The sequence below is a fragment of the Bubalus kerabau genome, chromosome 1, assembly GCF_029407905.1.
Source record: "Bubalus kerabau isolate K-KA32 ecotype Philippines breed swamp buffalo chromosome 1, PCC_UOA_SB_1v2, whole genome shotgun sequence".
NCBI classification, from domain to species: domain Eukaryota; kingdom Metazoa; phylum Chordata; class Mammalia; order Artiodactyla; family Bovidae; genus Bubalus; species Bubalus kerabau.
In genome coordinates this window covers 280,083,277-280,100,951 of record NC_073624.1, presented here as the reverse complement: position 1 = coordinate 280,100,951, position 17,675 = coordinate 280,083,277, and the positions used below count along the sequence as shown (strand labels likewise).

At 40.7% G+C, this 17,675-nt stretch overlaps 1 protein-coding gene across 1 annotated transcript in view; it reads right to left on the bottom strand.

Moving 5' to 3' along the window:
- Positions 1-17,675, bottom strand: part of CAMK4 (calcium/calmodulin dependent protein kinase IV) — a gene marked incomplete at its 5' end in the record, with an annotated part of 267,128 nt that overhangs the window by 97,840 nt on the left and 151,613 nt on the right. Inside the window, one exon of the mRNA XM_055555476.1 lies at positions 15,722-15,804. Coding sequence (XP_055411451.1) covers positions 15,722-15,804 — 83 coding nt within the window. The remainder of the gene's footprint in view (positions 1-15,721; positions 15,805-17,675) is intronic.

The following is a 17,675-nucleotide window of genomic DNA, read 5'->3' as shown; positions in this document are numbered from 1 at the left end:
GCGCACGCACCCTGGAGCCCGTGTTCCGCACAAGAGAAGCCGCTGCAGTGAGTCCGCACAGGGCAACTAGGGCAGCCCTGCCCTCGGCAACTGCTGAAAGGGCCCGCACACCAACGGACACCCCGCACAACCAAAAACAAATACTAAAGACGAGTAAGAGTTGGGCCTTGCCCCTGAGGAGACCATACACAATGGAGAAATCGCTAATAAATACATCGCCATAAACATATGTTACACTAAGGTTTGTACAGCCAAGAAATGTATTAACTCTTGTCAGAAACATCTTGAGAGCAGGCATAAGGGCAGGAGCTCAAATGCAGGTGCCTTCCCCACCTGGTCCCCCGTGAACTCTGTATACCATTACTAGGTTCTGCCATAAAAACCCAACTGCCTCTCTTCCAGGCTCCTTCTGCTAAAAGAAAAATTTTGTTCTCAGTGGATTTGTTCATCAGAATGTCACAGGGACAAGTTTCTGAAACTCAGATATTCAATTTTAAATATTTAATAAGTAGAGCTATGACCTAGGCCATTCATGATGGATTGGGAAGAGCAATAGGAAGGAACTTCTCAAGCTGCAAATGCAGGTTTATAACTGAGATATAAGGTTGTAGGTGAAGATACTGGTGACCAAGCAAAGGAAAGTGAAATCCTGCAATCTTTTTCTCTATAGCATCACTATGGTAGATGTGTTTGGTCAGTCTTCTGTTGGGTATTGTGGAAAAATTATCAGCCTTCTCACTAGACTGTTGCTTTGATCATCCCTGCAAAGCTGTTCATAGTAGGCGGTCAATAAATATTTGTGGAATCAATACTAATTGTTAAGTGAATGGATGCCAGAAAAATTTCAGACTGTGGACATTTGCTTTAGTTCCTTATCATGGCAAAAAAAAAAAAAAGCACTGGACTGGGAAGGGATGCTCAGCCGCTGCAAGCAACTTCTGGCAGATCCAGAGGGATGGCCATACCCATGTTTCCCAAAGGAAAACGCGACAGACAGAATGTTACTTCTGCTTTGAGGAGCAGGCTCAGTCATGCAGTTTCTAGATATTATAGTAACAAGGATCTTTCTAGATTTTTGAACAAATCAAAATGTAATGGAGGGAACCTTCTCCAGGATAGATGACATCCTGGGCCATAAATCTAGCCCTGGTAAATTCAAAAACATTGAAATCATTCCAAGCATCTTTTCTGACCACAATGCAGTAAGATTAGATCCCAATTACAAGAGAAAAACTACTAAAAATTCCAACATATGGAGGCTGAATAAAATGCTGCTGAATAACCAACAAATCACAGAAGAAATCAAAAAAGAAATCAAAATATGCAATGAAACAAATGAAAATGAAAACACAACAACCCAAAACCTGTGGGACACAGTAAAAGCAATGCAAAGGAGAAGGTTCATAGTAATACAGGCACACCTCAAGAAACAAGAAAAAAGTCAAATAAATAACCTAACTCTACACCTAAAGCAACTAGAAAAGGAAGAAATGAAGAACCCCAGGGTTAGTAGAAGGAAAGAAATCTTAATAATTTGAGCAGAAGTAAATGCAAAAGAAACAAAAGAGACCATAGCAAAAAATCAACGAAGCCAAAAGCTGGTTCTTTGAGAGGATAAATAAAATTGACAGACCATTAGCCAGACTCATCAAGAAACAAAAGGAGAAAAGTCAAATCAACAAAATTAGAAATGAAATTGGAGAGATGACAACACAGAAATACAAAGGATCATATGAGACTGCTATCAGCAATTCTATGCCAATAAAATGGACAACTTGGAAGAAATGGACAAATTCTTAGAAAGTACAACTTTCCAAAACTGAACCAGGAAGAAATAGCAAATCTTAACAGACCCATCACAAGCACAGAAATTGAAACTGTAATCAGAAATCTTCCCCCAAACAAAAGCCCAGGTCCAGACGGCTTCACAGCTGAATTCTACCAAAAATTTAGAGAAGAGCTAACACCTATCCTACTCAAACTCTTACAGAAAATTGCAGAGGAAGGCAAACTTCCAAACTCATTCTATGAGGCCACCATCACCCTAATACCAAAACCTGACAAAGATGCCACAAAATAAGAAAACTACAGGCCAATATCACTGATGAACATAGATGCAAAAATCCTTAACAAAATTCTAGCAATCAGAATCCAACAACACATTAAAAAGATCATACATTGTGAACAAGTGGGCTTTATCCCAGGGATGCAAGGATTCTTCAATATTTGCAAATCAATCAATGTAATACACCACATTAGCAAATTGAAAAATAAAAGCCATATGATTATCTCAATAGATGCACAGAAAGCCTATGACAAAATTCAACATCCATTTATTTAAAAACCCTCCAGAAAGCAGGAATAGAAGGAACATACCTCAACATAATAAAAGCTATATATGACAAACCCACAGCAAACAGTATCCTCAATGGTGAAAAATTGTAGGCATTTCCCCTAAAGTCAGGAACAAGACAAGGGTGCCCACTCTCACCACTACTATTCAAGATAGTTTTGGAAGTTTTGGCCACAGCAATCACAGCAGAAAAAGAAATAAAAGGAATCCAGATTGGAAAAGAAGTAAAACTCTCACTGTTTGCAGATGACATGATCCTCTACATAGAAAACCCTAAAGACTAGCTACCAGAAAATTACTAGAGCTAATCAATGAATACAGTAAAGTTGCAGGATATAAAATCAACACACAGAAATCCCTTGCATTCCTATACACTAATAATGAGAAAATAGAAAGAGAAATTAAGGAAACAATTCCATTCACCATTGCAACGAAAAGAATAAAATACTTAGGAATATATATACCTAAAGAAACAAAAGACCTATATATAGAAAACTATAAAACACTGGTAAAAGAAATCAGAGGACACTAATAGATGGAAAAATATGCCATGTTATGGATTGGAAGAATCAATATAGTGAAAATGAGTATACTACCCAAAGCAATTTATAGATTCAATGCAATCCCTATCAAGCTACCAACGGTATTTTTCACAGAGCTAGCACGAATAATTTCACAATTTGTATGGAAATACAAAAAAACCTCAAATAGCCAAAGCAATCTTGAGAAAGAAGAATGAAACTGGAGGAATCAACCTGCCTGACTTCAGGCTCTACTACAAAGCCACAGTCATCAAGACAGTATGGTCCTGGCACAAAGACAGAAATAGAGATCAATGAAACAAACTAGAAAGCCCAGAGATATATCCATGCACCTATGGACACCTTATCTTTGACAAAGGAGGCAAGAATATACAATGGAGAAAAGACAATCTCTTTAACAAGTGGTGCTGGGAAAATTGGTCAGCCACTTGTAAAAGAATGAAACTAGAACACTTTCTAACACCATACACAAAAATAAACTCAAAATGCATTAAACATCTAAACATAAGACCAGAAACTATTAAACTCCTAGAGGAAAACATAGGCAAAACAGTCTCTGACATAAAACACAGCAGGATCCTCTATGGCCCACCTCCCAGAATATTGGAAATAAAAGCAAAAATAAACAAATGGGACCTAATTAAAATTAAAACTTTCTGCACAACAAAGGAAACTGTAAGCAAGGTGAAAAGACAGCCTTCAGAATGGGAGAAAATAATAGCAAATGAAGCAACTGACAAAGAATTAATCCCAAAAATATATAAGCAACTTCTGTAGCTCAATTCCAGAAAAATAAACGATCCAATCAAAAAATGGGCCAAAGAACTAAACAGACATTTCTCCAAAGAAGACATACAGATGGCTAACAAACACATGAAAAGATGCTCAACATCAGTCATTATCAGAGAAATGCAAATCAAAACCACAATGAGGTACCATTTCACGCCAGTCAGAATGGCTGCTATCCAAAAGTCTACAAGCAATAAATGCTGGAGAGGGTGTGGAGAAAAGGGAACTCTCTTAGACTGTTGGTGGGAATGCAAACTAGTACAGCCACTATGGAGAACAGTGTGGAGATTCCTTAAAAACTGGAAAGAGAACTGCCTTATGATCCAGCAATCCCACTGCTGGGCATACACACTGAGGAAACCAGAAGGGAAAGAGACAGGTGTACCCCAATGTTCATTGCAGCACTGTTCATAATAGCCAGGGCATGGAAGCAACCTAGATGTCCATCAGCAGATGAATGGATAAGAAAGCTGTGGTACATATACACAATGGAGTATTACTCAGCCATTAAAAAGAATACATTTGAATCAGTTCTAATGAGGTGGATGAAAGTGGAGCCTGTTATACAGAGTGACTGCTACTGTTGCTGCTGCTGCTAAGTCGCTTCCGTCGTGTCCGACCCTGTGCGACCCCATAGATGGCAGCCCACCAGGCTCCCCGTCCCTGGGATTCTCCAGGCAAGAACACTGGAGTGGGTTGCCATTTCCTTCTCCAATGCATGAAAGTGAAAAGTTAAAGTGAAATCGCTCAGTCGTGTCCGACTCTTAGTGACCCCATGGACTGCAGCCTACCAGGGTCCTCCATCAGTGGGCTTTTCCAGGCAAGAGTACTGGAGTGGGGATACAGAGTGAAGTAAGCCAGAAAAAAAAAAAAAAAAAAAAAACACCAATGCAGTATACTAACGCATATATATGGAATTTAGAAAGATGGTAACGATAACTGTATGTGAGACAGCAAAAGAGACACTGATGTATAGAACAGTCTTCTGGACTCTGTGGGAGAGGGAGAGGGTGGGACGATTTGGGAGAATGGCATTGAAACATGTATAATATCATATAAGAAATGAACTGCCAGTCCAGGTTCGATGCATGATACAGGATGCTCTGGGCTGGTGCACTGGGATGACCCAGAGGGATGGTATGGAGAGGGATGTGGGAGGGGAGTTCAGGATGGGAAACACATGTACACCTGTTGGAGGATTCATGTCAATGTGTGGCAAAACCAATACAATATTGTACAGTAATTAGCCCCAATTAAAATAAATAAATTAATAAATAAAATAAATAAAGTTTTGTTTTTTAAGAAAATAAAAACACATTGGTTTTGCAAATAAAAAAAAAAAATAAAATAAAATAAATAAATTTATATTAAAAAAAATGTAATGGAGTGGGGCCCTAAGCTGTCTTCTGAGGACAGGCCCTCCCCACACCCTCTGTTGAGTCCTCTCTGAGGAAGGCAACAGTATCTGAAGCCTGCTCCCTGAGTTATACAGATGTGAAGCCTCCCGCTACCAAATGGAAGACGTTAACCACCTGATGACCATGAGCACACAGCACACAGCCCCAGGCATGTGTTAACCCCTGTGATGCTGCCCTGTGACCTCATTTATCTGCCAACTGGAGAACTGTGCAGAGCTGATCACAAACCCTGTGATCCTTCACCTGGCTTTTAAAAATGCTTTGCTAAATCCCTTCGGGGAGCTCAAGCTTGGGGGTTCTTAATATGAGCCACCAGTCTTCTGTATGGCCCTGCAATAAACCTTTCTCTGCTCCAAACTCTGACATTTCGGTTTGTCTGGCCTCACCGAGCAATGGGCAATCGAACTTGCACTAACATAAGTGACTCAATTCAGCAAAATACAGCAGCTGCTTCGCGAGCAACAGTAACAACGCTTACCAAAAATTCAGCTGAGATTTCAAAAGAAAATGCCCAAGAAACCAAACAATGTATATACAGTTAAAAGTTTACTGTGCTCAGTCACTCAGTTGTGTCCAACTCTTTGTGACCCCACAGACTGTAGCTCACCAGGCTCTGCTGTCCGTAGGATTTCCCAGGCAAGAATGCTGGAGTGAGTTGCCATTTCCTCCTCCAGGGGATCTTCCTAACCCAGTGATCAAACCCAAATCTCCTGCATGGCAGGATTCTTTACCATTGAGTCACTAGGGAAGCCCAATTACTAGATAAAAATATATTAATGTTGCTTCATTTAGCAATCTGGGAAACTTAGCTATTCAGGGCTTCCCTGTTGGCTCAGAAGATGATGTATCTGCCTGCAATGCTGGAGTCCTGGGTTTGATCCCTGGGTCAGGAAGATCCCTGGAGAAGGGAATGGCAGCCCACTCCAGTGTCCTTGCTTGGATAATCCCATGGACAGAGGAGCCTGGTGGGCTACAGTCCATGGGGTTGCAAAGAGTTGGAAACAAATGAATAATTCAAAATAGAATGGTATATTTATATTTTTTGATACATGGATATGAGAATACATTTACAGATGTTTGAGAGTTGGACCATAAAGAAGGCTGAACGCCAAAGAATTGATGCTTTTGAACTGTGGTGTTGGAGAAGACTCTTGAGAGTCCCTTGGACTACAAAGAGATCCAACCATACCATCCTAAAGGAAATCAGTCCTGAATATTCATTGGAAGGACTGATGCTGAAGCTGAAACTCCAATACTTTGGCCACCTGATCAGAAGAACTGACTCACTGGAAAACACCCTGATGCTGGGAAAGATTGAAGGCAGTAGGAGAAGGGGACGACAGAGGATGAGATTGTTGGATGGCATCACGGATTCAATGAATATGAAACTGGGAAAACTCCAGGAGATAGTGAGGGACAGGGAGGCCTGGTGTGCTGCAGTCTACGGGGTTGCAAAGAGTCGGACACAACTTCGTGACTGAACAACAACAAAGATCATATGAGTAATTGGTGACATATTGTTTTCACAAAATATTAATTTACTTATGTAACAAATGATAACTGAGAAAATTAATTAGTAACCAAAATAAAGATATGTCATAAAATGAGATCATAAATGCATTAAAAGTTAATTTTATGAGTTCTCTTATATGAGGTCTACTTTTCATCCAGTTTCTTCAGTGCCTCTTATAAAACAGCACTACAAAATACTGTTGATGAAGAAACAATCCTCAGAAGCTACACAAAAGAGCCTAACTCGTTTTAATCAGAACTTTGATACCTCATTATAACCATGTGCTATTAGACAAGAGGTCTAGATAACTAGATGCTCAAAAAACAACTGAATGCTATCATAAAAATAACTCTGAAATAGTGCAAAAGCATAAGATAGCTTTCCAGGCACTAAGCTCAAAACAAGGGCTTCATTTGTAGCTTGGTCAGTAAAGAATCTGCCTGCAATGCAGGAGATGCGGGTTCGATTCCTGGGTTAGGAAGATTCCCTGGAGAAGGAAATGGCAATCCACTCCAGTACTTTTACCTGGAGCATCCCATGGACAGAGGAGCCTGGTAGGTTCCCAGTCCATGGAGTCGCAAGAGTTGGACACAACTTAGCGACTAAACCAACAACCTCAAAACATGGTTTCAGATTCACTAATTAGGCACTGGCCAGAGCGGCCTGCATACATGAGCTGCCTGCATAAATGAGCCTGTATAAATGCCTGCATACATGAGCTGCCTGCATAAATGAGCCTGTATAAATGCCTGCATACATGAGCTGCCTGTATAAATGAGCCTGTATAAATGCCTGCATAAATGAGCTGCCTGCATAAATGAGCCTGTATAAATGCCTGCATACAGGAGCTGCCTGGCACAAACCACGGAACAGAGGGCGGTATGCCACAGCCGCCTCTGGCAGTCTGGGAGAGCCTACTGGACTGTTTTTAGAATGTTTTAAAAAATATACTTAAAATACATGGGGTTATAAAGGAAACTAATTATAATGAATCATGCTTGTCAAATACATTTTGGATTTGTGGTAGAATAATAAGACCTACTGAGTTAGATAACAAGGTCCAGTGGCAAACCTTAATTCACAGCTTCAAAAAATTGATGAGTATAAACAGTTTCGAGATCTCTGGAACAACTAATATAATACAACAATATCTGTGATTTCTATGAGTGATGAAGTCATGGGCAATGCAAATACTACCATGATGTGTCACCTACACAATGGTAGGAAGAGTTTATAGCTTTATACAAAATATACTAGTGACTTCAGATCATTTTCAAAGGTCCAGGACCAAGTAGTTTATATCTATGCTGCACAATTTCCTGTTGTTCCATTGTCAACTGCTAAAACTAAAATCTCTCCTAGGATTTTAATCACAACGCCAACCCAAAAGGCTGCCCTGGGGTCCCAGTTCCTACAGGCCTCCCAGCCACCGATGGGCCTGGGCACAGGGATCTCCGGGAAAGAGGCACCGTATCTCCCCCAGATCCCAGGCCCACACCCCGTGGCCTCCACAGGCCTCTAACTCAAAGGCCATACTTCCAACATCCACTGTTTTCTCCTGGAACACGTGTTCTTCTCCCCCATGGCTAGGGCTGCTCATCTCCTCATCATTTTAAATGCAGAATGAGAAAACACAGGCGATGCCTCTTTCTCTCTATGGATCTGCTTTAAAATATGACTTCTGTACATTTGCTCCTGTCATCTTAATTGCTGTAGATTGAATTGAGCTCATCTCCAGCCCAGAAGTTAGCACAAGCAACGCAGCTGAAAAGCTCTAATCTGATCAGATCCTGAGGGCCTCAGACTTCCTGGCACAAAGATTAGGAGCCCAACTGCTCGCCCCACCAATGGCAGCTTTTTCTTAAATGGAGATGTTTTTAGATGACTGTAGGTTTATGTGAGAAACACACTGGCCTGGAGAGGATGGGCACTGAAGATCAAATACACAGGGTGAAAAGCCCCGAGTGATGTGCTTCAGAAATCAAGTCCTGAGGGCTGCCAGGACACATTCATGATGCAATACACAAAATTATACTTAAATGAATTCTGCTGTACCTTGTGTAAATCTACCACTCCTAAGCTTCACTCGTGCTTTTTCTTATTTCATTCATGGTATTTTTGTCTATATTGTTGCTTTTTCTAAGAACTCTCCCATAGAGTATTAAATTCATATGCTTAAATAAACAGTTTCACAGGGTATTACCAGCATCCATTAAATTTGTAAGCTAGGGAGAGAGTCACGAACCTCAGTCCATAGTTCATCAGGCACTCTATCAGATCTAGTCCCTTAAATCTATTTCTCACTTCTACTGTATAATCATAAGGGATTTGATTTAGGTCATACCTGAATGGTCTAGTGGTTTTCCCTACTTTCTTCAATTTAAGTCTGAATTTGCCAATAAGGAGTTATGATCTGAGCCACAGTCAGCTCCTGGTCTTGTTTTTGCTGACTGTATAGAGCTTGGAATAGCTCATCTGGAATCCCATCACCTCCACTAGCTTTGTTCGTAGTGATGCTTTCTAAGGCCTACTTGACTTCACGTTCCAGGATGTCTGGCTCTAGCCCCTAAGCTGGGATCAGAGCTGTGCCTTAAACACTGACGGATGGACGGATGGACGGATGGCCCAAAGTGAAACTAACGCCAGTAGGAGTCTACTGCAATGGCAGAGAAAGTGAAGGCTCAGAAGGACATGGGAAGAGAGACATACACAGTATATACCAAAGAAACACTGCTTTTTGTGGGTGAACGCTATTCCTTGGTGCACTTTCCTTCTTCATTTTCTGCTTATGAACTCATGTCACATCCACTCCTGGAACGCACTCTCCTCCGCCTGCAGGCGCCCATCTGAGCCTGCTGCACGCCCAGGGCTCCGCTCAGGCGTCCGCGCCTCTCCCCAGCACTCGCGGAAGTGCACCAGACTAATGTGTTAGCGTGTAAATAAGCCTGAATCACAACCCCGCCCTGTGTGTTCCTCTTCCTTTCTGCTGTGACTATTCTAGGTCCTTTGACCCTTCTGCAGCTTGACTCTTTATGCTTCTGAGGAAGAGAGAAACTTTTTCTAAAACAACCCTTTTATGTGACTCTGATCTTATTCCCTCAGGGTCATCTCCGGAATGTTGTTCCAAATAAAAGTCCCTCTCAGATCTCTTCTGCTTCCCTATCCAGTAGGCTCCTTCCTTCAGCAAATTAATGTGTTACCAGTGGGTCAGTTTAAAACAGTAACTAAGCCTCCATTTACCCTGCATCCCTTTCTGCTGCCTCACTTATTTTTCCCTTTATAGTCAAGCTTCTGAAAAAGTAGACTTTAAATCCACTCCAAATCAAAGCACGTTTTGTTTATATGTAGACAGATAAAACTACATAAAGAGAATATGTATTTATATATACATATATATACACATATTAATGTTTAAGTTAAGCCACACTTAAGCAGAATAAAATGTTATGTCACTAATTTGAAGTTTCATTTTTAAATATTAAGAATATTAGCATCTGCTTACATAGCAGCAGTATGGTGTGTTAGAAAAATCATATACATTGGAATCTGACATACTAGAGTAGAGTTCCATTTATTTATTGCTGTTGTTATTAGATCCACTGTAAACTGAGTGACCTAATGGCGGTTAATGGGCCTCTCTGATCCTCAAGTTATCTGGGCTACAAAATACGTATACATCAAGGCCTAGGTTTTATATGTGTTGCTGTTGAGAATTAAATGAGATCATGGTTCGTAAAATGCTTTGTCACTGCAGGACTCTAAAAGGCATTCAGAAATGGCCCTCACTATAGTGACTCATCACGCTTTTAGACAGGAAGACTTCACATGCCTGCACTCCAACACTAATGACGAGTGTGTGACACAACAGCCTTCACAAATGCAGATGTGTTCTGAGTTTGGTCAACCACAAAACCAACCATGACACAACTCCATGAAGACTGGAAAAAAGCCTAATTTCCATCTCTAGGATTCTTTCCTAATAACTGTGTCCTGACAATTCCATTTATTTCCACCAAGAGCAGAGACCCAGGAATGCTGAAGTAGAAATGACTATCAGGACTGAAATACTAGGACTCTGTCAGGTAATTAAGGAGCTACATGCATAATCTCCAAATATAACCACTACTTCTCCTGCATATTGACAACTGATTATTTTCTTGCAAGAGAATATTTTCAGTTGGGGAAAATGAAAAAAAAAAAAAAAAAAAAAAGTTTGTAGTGAGTTTCAGGCCTGACTGTATGACTTATCAATTTCTACAGTTTGTGGTCTTAAAAAAAAATGAGAATAATAATGCCTTAGAAAAACCTGAAAGATGAGTAACTTAAATACTTTTTTGCACAGGACCAAGCAATACAAGGCCAAGCAGCTTCCCTGTGGCTCATACAGTAACGAGTCTGCCTGCAACGCGGGAGACCCGGGTTGAATCCCTGGTTTGGGAAGATCCCCTGCAGAAGGAAATGGCAACCCACTCCAATATTCTTGCCAGGAAAATTCCATGGATGGAGGAGCCTGGTAGGCTACAGTCCGCGGGGTTGCAAAGAGTCAGATACGACTGAACGACTTCACTTTCACTTTTCAAGCAATACATCAGGGATTCTCCTTAAACAAAACAAACAGCAGTTTATTCTCTTGTAAATAATTTGAAAGGGGCTGCTGCTGCTGCTGCTAAGTCACTTCAGTTGTGTCCGACTCTGTGTGACCCCAGAGACGGCAGCCCACCAGGCTCCCCCGTCCCTGGCATTCTCCAGGCAAGAACACTGGAGTGGGTTGCCATTTCCTTCTCCAATGCATGAAAGTGAAAAGTGAAAGTGAAGTCGCTTAGTTGTGTCCGACTCCTAGCGACCCCATGGACTGCAGCCTAACTGGATTTAAAAAGAAAGACAATGAGGCCATATAGGGAGGAAGAGTTGGACCAGAAGACAGACCGACTGCCTATGTGGGGAAGACCATTTACCATCCTCCAGTTCCACATCTGCAGAGTGGGAGAGTGCTTTTCATCCTGCTTGTCCCATAGGGTTGACATAAAAGAGGAAGACACACTGCTGTCTGTGAAAGAACTTTTAAACCATATGTACTGAATTTTTGCTCTCAGTACTGGTGGGGTGGACAAGCCTACAGGTAAGAACAATGAAAACAAGCTAAATAAAATATAAAGTATACTTGAAGACACCACAGAGCTACCAAGGAAGTGAAGGCTTTAGGAGCCAAGCTCTAGAAGAGATGAAAAATAAAGAAAAGCAAACCTGATATCTGATGCTTATGCTTTTTCTTTAAAGGCATTAACGAATTCTAAATCAGCAGCTGACAGGCCACCTTATACGGTAGAGGGAACAGAAGCTGGCATTTAGGATCTGCCAAGGAAGGGGATCCTTGGCAAAAATCCCCTGGCTTCAAGGAGATCCAACCAGTCCATTCTGAAGGAGATCAGCCCTGGGATTTCTTTGGAAGGAATGATGCTAAAGCTGAAACTCCAGTACTTTGGCCATCTCATGCAAAGAGTTGACTCATTGGAAAAGACTCTGATGCTGGGATGGATTGGGGGCAGGAGGAGAAGGGGACGACAGAGGATGATATGGCTGGATGGCATCTCTGACTCGATGGACGTGAGTCTGAGTGAACTCCGGGAGTTGGTGATGGACAGGGAGGCCTGGCGTGCTCCGATTCATGGGGTCGCAAAGAGTCGGACATGACTGAGCGGCTGATCTGATCTGATCTGAAAGGGCAAAACCTATAAGAGCTGACAAGAAATAGATTTGCTTTCAGGAAACCCAGCTTTGAATCAGTCCAGTGCCTGATTAGATTCAAGTGATCTGTTCCTTACCTTAACTGCCTACTGGAGCAAAATAAAATTTGCTTTTTTTGAGGCAACAGCATTTAAAGCCTTAAATTCTAAAACCTTTTATAAGTAATGTTTGGCATGTGAACAAGCATAACCTGGCAAGCAAAAACACAAGGAGAAAGCAGAAAAAAGACAAATTTAAAAATTCACAAGATATTCTAATACTAGAGTTAGACAAAAATCAGGAAAAGAAAAACAAAAAGCTAAAAAATTTTAATTAGAAGACCAGAAAGATCCTGCTGAATTAGTTGCCTTATAATACAATCATTTTCTGGAAAAAAACCTGGAAATTTACTCTTAAGCAATCTCATACATTATCCACTTGAAAAGTTCAATAAATTTATAAGAATTGTAACTAGATTGAGAAAGATGGAGAAGAAAATGTTGTGGAGATTTTTTTCATGATATTGTAATTTTGTGCAGATTTTTGGGGGGAATTTCCTTGGGCACAAAATATCACTGATTTTATTCCAAAAACTGTAATCTATTGTCCCTTGCAATTTACTATTCATATGCTACATGAAATAGCAGATTTCATTTATACTTATCAGGTTTAGGTTTTTAGCAGCAACATAGATCTTTTGCTAATAAAATACAGTCATACACCATTTGACTCTAATGGCTAACGTAATTGCCTCTTCATCAGTTGCTCCATTAGTTCATTCATTATATATTATTAGGGTCATCATTAGACCAGGAATGAGTTTATGCTATTGCAATTAAATAAATTTGGGTTTTGACCTAAGTACAGGAAAAAGAGACCATATTATGATTTTGATCTCTCAGGAAAGCAAGCAGTAAGTGGATAATAATGCAGGATATATTTTCAGTTTGACCCAAATTTAAAGATAACTGTAGGATTAAGTAACTTAATGGAGAAACCACATTTATCTCAGATATGGCAACAGACACGTGGACAACATTTGCGGGGGAAAAGTCTATCATCTACGACCACTAAGAGTTCATAGAGTAGTTAGTTGAGTGCTTTACTGGCTGTCTACCATTCTTTAGATGTCCTCTGCTAAATTTGAATATTTATCATTATAAATGAAATTTATTGATATTTAGTTTTTCATTCTTATCTATAGCTGAATTAATTCTATCCCATAAAAATCAACTTGACTACAAGATGAGAGACCCAGAAAGGCTGGGAGAAGGGGAAAAGAGACCCCTATTTCCAAAATGACTGAAACAAACAGAGGTAAGAAGGTACAGAGCAAATACTATTTACTTAATTGTGAAAATTCCTGTCCTGGAATTATTTACAAAGAATGGGAGGTTTTTCTCTGGTAGACCACAATGAGCAGAGAAATGTGTCAGTCTTCCTTAGGGAGACCTCACGACTCCAGAGCCAGCAGGATCTAACTATAATCTGACTCTATTAATGTACCTGAAGAAGGAATATGTCCATGAAAGAGTAAGCTAAAGAAGCGCTGAAAAAGGACAACTATGGACAAATTTAGGCAACATTCAAAGGAACTAGTCCAGAAGAGTCTTGACTAAGCACAAGGGAACACAATGGTTTTAAGACAAAGCTGTCCTTAGAGCAGATCAGAGTGTCCTGGCTTCCTTAGCATCACACAACATCTTCAAATTTGTTCTGAGGTTCGGAGAAGTTAAGCAAACCACTCTGAGTCAGTTATTTGTTCCTTAAGTCAGGATTTACAACGTGAATCCAATTGGCTATGAACCAAATCCCACAAGAAGTATATGTTGAGGCTACCTATGCTTATGTATCTCAGGTGATTCATTTATCTATAAAGAATGAACACAGTGTAAATGCTATAATTTTTAAGATCTGGTTATTCACATAACCTGTTCTAAGGAAACTTTAATATACATCTGAACAAAATTATCTATCTGTTGAAGATATATATGTGGCTCCAATCAAGGCCATTTTGCTCCTTCCAATCTGAAGGTCAAAATCTGCACGGTATAACATTAAAAGCAGACAGACCTTTGAAAATGGAGCTTCCCAGGTGGTTCAGTGGTAAAGAACCTGCCTGCCAATGCAGGAGACATGGTTCGAACCCTGCATCAGGAAGATCCCCTGGAGAAGGAAATGGCAACCCACTCCAGTATTCTTGCCCGGAGAATCCCATGGACAGAGGAGCCTAGTGGGCTCTGTGGGGTCATAAAGAGTTGGACAGGACTTGGTGACTGAACAACATCAGTGACAACTTTGAAGACTTCTGCAAGCTCTTGAAGAGGCAGCAAATTTAACCGTGTGGAGCTGGGGAGGGGGGAGGGGGGCGTGCCTTTCTCCAGCACATTCTAAGCCTGCTTCCCTTAGGCCTCTTTCTCCTCTGAGGCCACTCACTGCAGCAGCTGCTCACGCACTCACCCATGAAGCAACTATTTACTGAGAATTTACTGTGCTCCAGGCATTCAGGCTACATCAGTGGTCCTCACCTTCTCTTCTGCCTTCAGTCCACATATCTCTTCACCCATTCTTCAACCAATAAGATGTTTACATCACAGAAACTGCAGTTTCTTACCATTTCTAATATAAGCCTACTCAGTTCCTTTGTCTTCTTCCAAATTCATTTTTGTTTAATTACCCTGATCAGCACAGCAAAGAGCTCCCAAGACCACATCAGGGCAAAGAGGGAATTCTGAGAAGACGAGGAGGGTGGGAGAGCTATGGAAACTTAAAGCATGCGCAAAGTTAAAACTTGCACAAACAACGTGTCTGTATTACGCTCTACCGGATTTCCAGATATACTCCCTGCACCCTCAAAGCTCTGCTTTGAGTGATGAATGTATGAACAGACAACTGAAATTGTCTATAATTGGATATAATAGAACATATTTTTCTCTGCAACTTGGAACTCTTTAAAGAGCCTATAAAAGAAAGTAGGCCCAAAAACAATCATTTGGAAAGAATCGATTTTCATGAGCTTTGGATCATAACAAAGAATACTATTATAATACACGCTTAACTATCTATAATTTTCATCAAATACTTTCTCACAAAATATCCTCTTAAATCTTACTGTTGAGCTTAGATTTAGTATGACTTTAGAAATTGTTTTGTATGTAGAAAATAGATGTTTGCAAAAGTAAATAGCACAATGTTTTTTTTTCATTCACTAAGCATCCCAAATTTTCATTTACCCACATCTTATCAAATATTTATCTTAGTAGAAGTTATTAACCGGTATAACATGTCATTATGAAGAATTTCAGGAGAAATTTCCCTTCAGTTATTTTTTTGTGATTGGATGCAAAACTGTACTGTAGCTACGCTTCCAGGACCCACTCACCTGTCAAACAGCTCTCCTCCCGTGACGAGTTCTAAGACCAGACTGATTTCTGTAGGGGTTTCAAATATTTCTTTAAGTTTTATCTGGGAAAAGATATAAAAAATCACAAATTTTTTATTTTCATCCTTAGGAAATCGTTAAAACTCTGGTTACAACAGCTCCTTATTCTAGTCGCAGGCAGCCATCTGTCACTCGCTGGTTGTTTTTTTATCAGTCACCTCATTTGTTCAAAGATCCTTTTGAACTTTTATGTTTCCCCTTTTGATAGCTAAAGATAGCTGCCCTAGAAGTGCTTCCTAAATTTTGCCAAATCATCCAAATGTTTGAATTTCAACTGAATTAAAAAAAAACAAACCAGAGGCAAACAAAACTTCCTAAGCCATTTGAAACCATCATGACTGGTAGAGATGCGAATGTTTCTTTTTCTCAGAACAGGACTTCAATTAGGGGTCTGAGACAGAATGGACCAGGTTAAATTCTATCAGCACAGAAAGGGAATCCCTTAACAGCTAAAGAGTTGCTGGTAGATAAAAGAATACTCAGAAAAGTAACAGAGATAGTGATTTGACTGATCATAACAGCATTTTCATGATATTCAGATAATCCATCCAATTTTGGATACTTTCCTTCTGAGAATCAACTGACCAGGACTGGCATATATATTTGAGGAAAATTTCATATTGACTTCTCTTTGAAAGAAATAAGATAGACAATGTAAAGTGGTGACTGTATATGGCAAATTTTGTTAATTGCTTACCCAAAGCCCTTCTCTCCCTACTTTACTGCAAACAGAACTCTTGTTTAGGGAAGCAAGGTACCTAGTCTCAAATTATGGATTATGGTTAGTCTAAGCCATTTATGATAACCCAGGTCCTTAATTTTCCAGTCTTCATGCAGGTTAGGGTGATTGTGTGACCAGCTTTGGCCAGTAAAATCTGAAGAGAATTCTGCAACTGGAAATTTTGGAAAAGCGTTTACGCTTCTCATCAGACTCTGCTGGTTAAACCTTTCCGCTCCCTTCTGTCTTGAACACAGACCTGGAGACTTGTGAAGACTGTACAGCAGCCATTTTAGGGCCACGAGGGAGAAACATGGAGGTGGAAGCCGCTCCCTGAGGACGGGAGAGCGGGAGCCCCCTAGGGGCACCGTGGCTAAGGGGCCTCCCTGAGAGCTCAGCTGGTAAAGAACCCGCCTGCAATGCAGGAGACCCAGTTTGATTCCTGGGCTGGGAAGAAACTCTGGAGAAGGGAGAGGCTACCCACTCCAGTATTCTTGGGCTTCCCTGGTGGGTCAGATGGTAAGAATCCGCCTGCAATGAGGAAGACCTGGGTTTGATCCTTGGGTTGGAAAGATCCCCTGGAGGAGCCTGGCAGGCTACAGTCCACGGGGTCACAGAGTCACACACGACCGAGTGACTAAGCACACAGCGCAGGGGTGAGACGCCACGCTTCCAATGCAGGGGCGAGGGGAGGGGTGGGTTAGAGCCCAAGTTGGGATCAGGAAAAAGGACAAAAGATGGGAGAACCAATGGATGGGTCTTGGATGACATCACTGAGGAGCTATTTGCTAACAACTCCCTACCTTCTGATTTCTCGTAAGAAAAATATTTGTTTAGACCAGCATATTCAAGTTTTCTGACTGAATTGCTAACTAATAAACAACTTGTAAGCACTGCCTTGAGCCGAAGCATGCCAGTCATCCTCTGAGACACCACAAAGTTTTCAGTGAAATGAATAAAATATTTTAAGTAACTGGCTCACTTTATAAAAACAAGTTATGGCCCGGAAAATGATTTTGTTCTTTTCATTTCACTGGCTTCAGGAAGCTTCCCCCAGCCCTTTTTTCCCTCGGTGCCTTTATCTGGACATAGCCTAGAGCAGAGCTACAGAGCACGTTTTATTTTCCCCATTCAAGCACGTTATTTATTTTAATCTTTGCGTTATTTCTGAAGCAA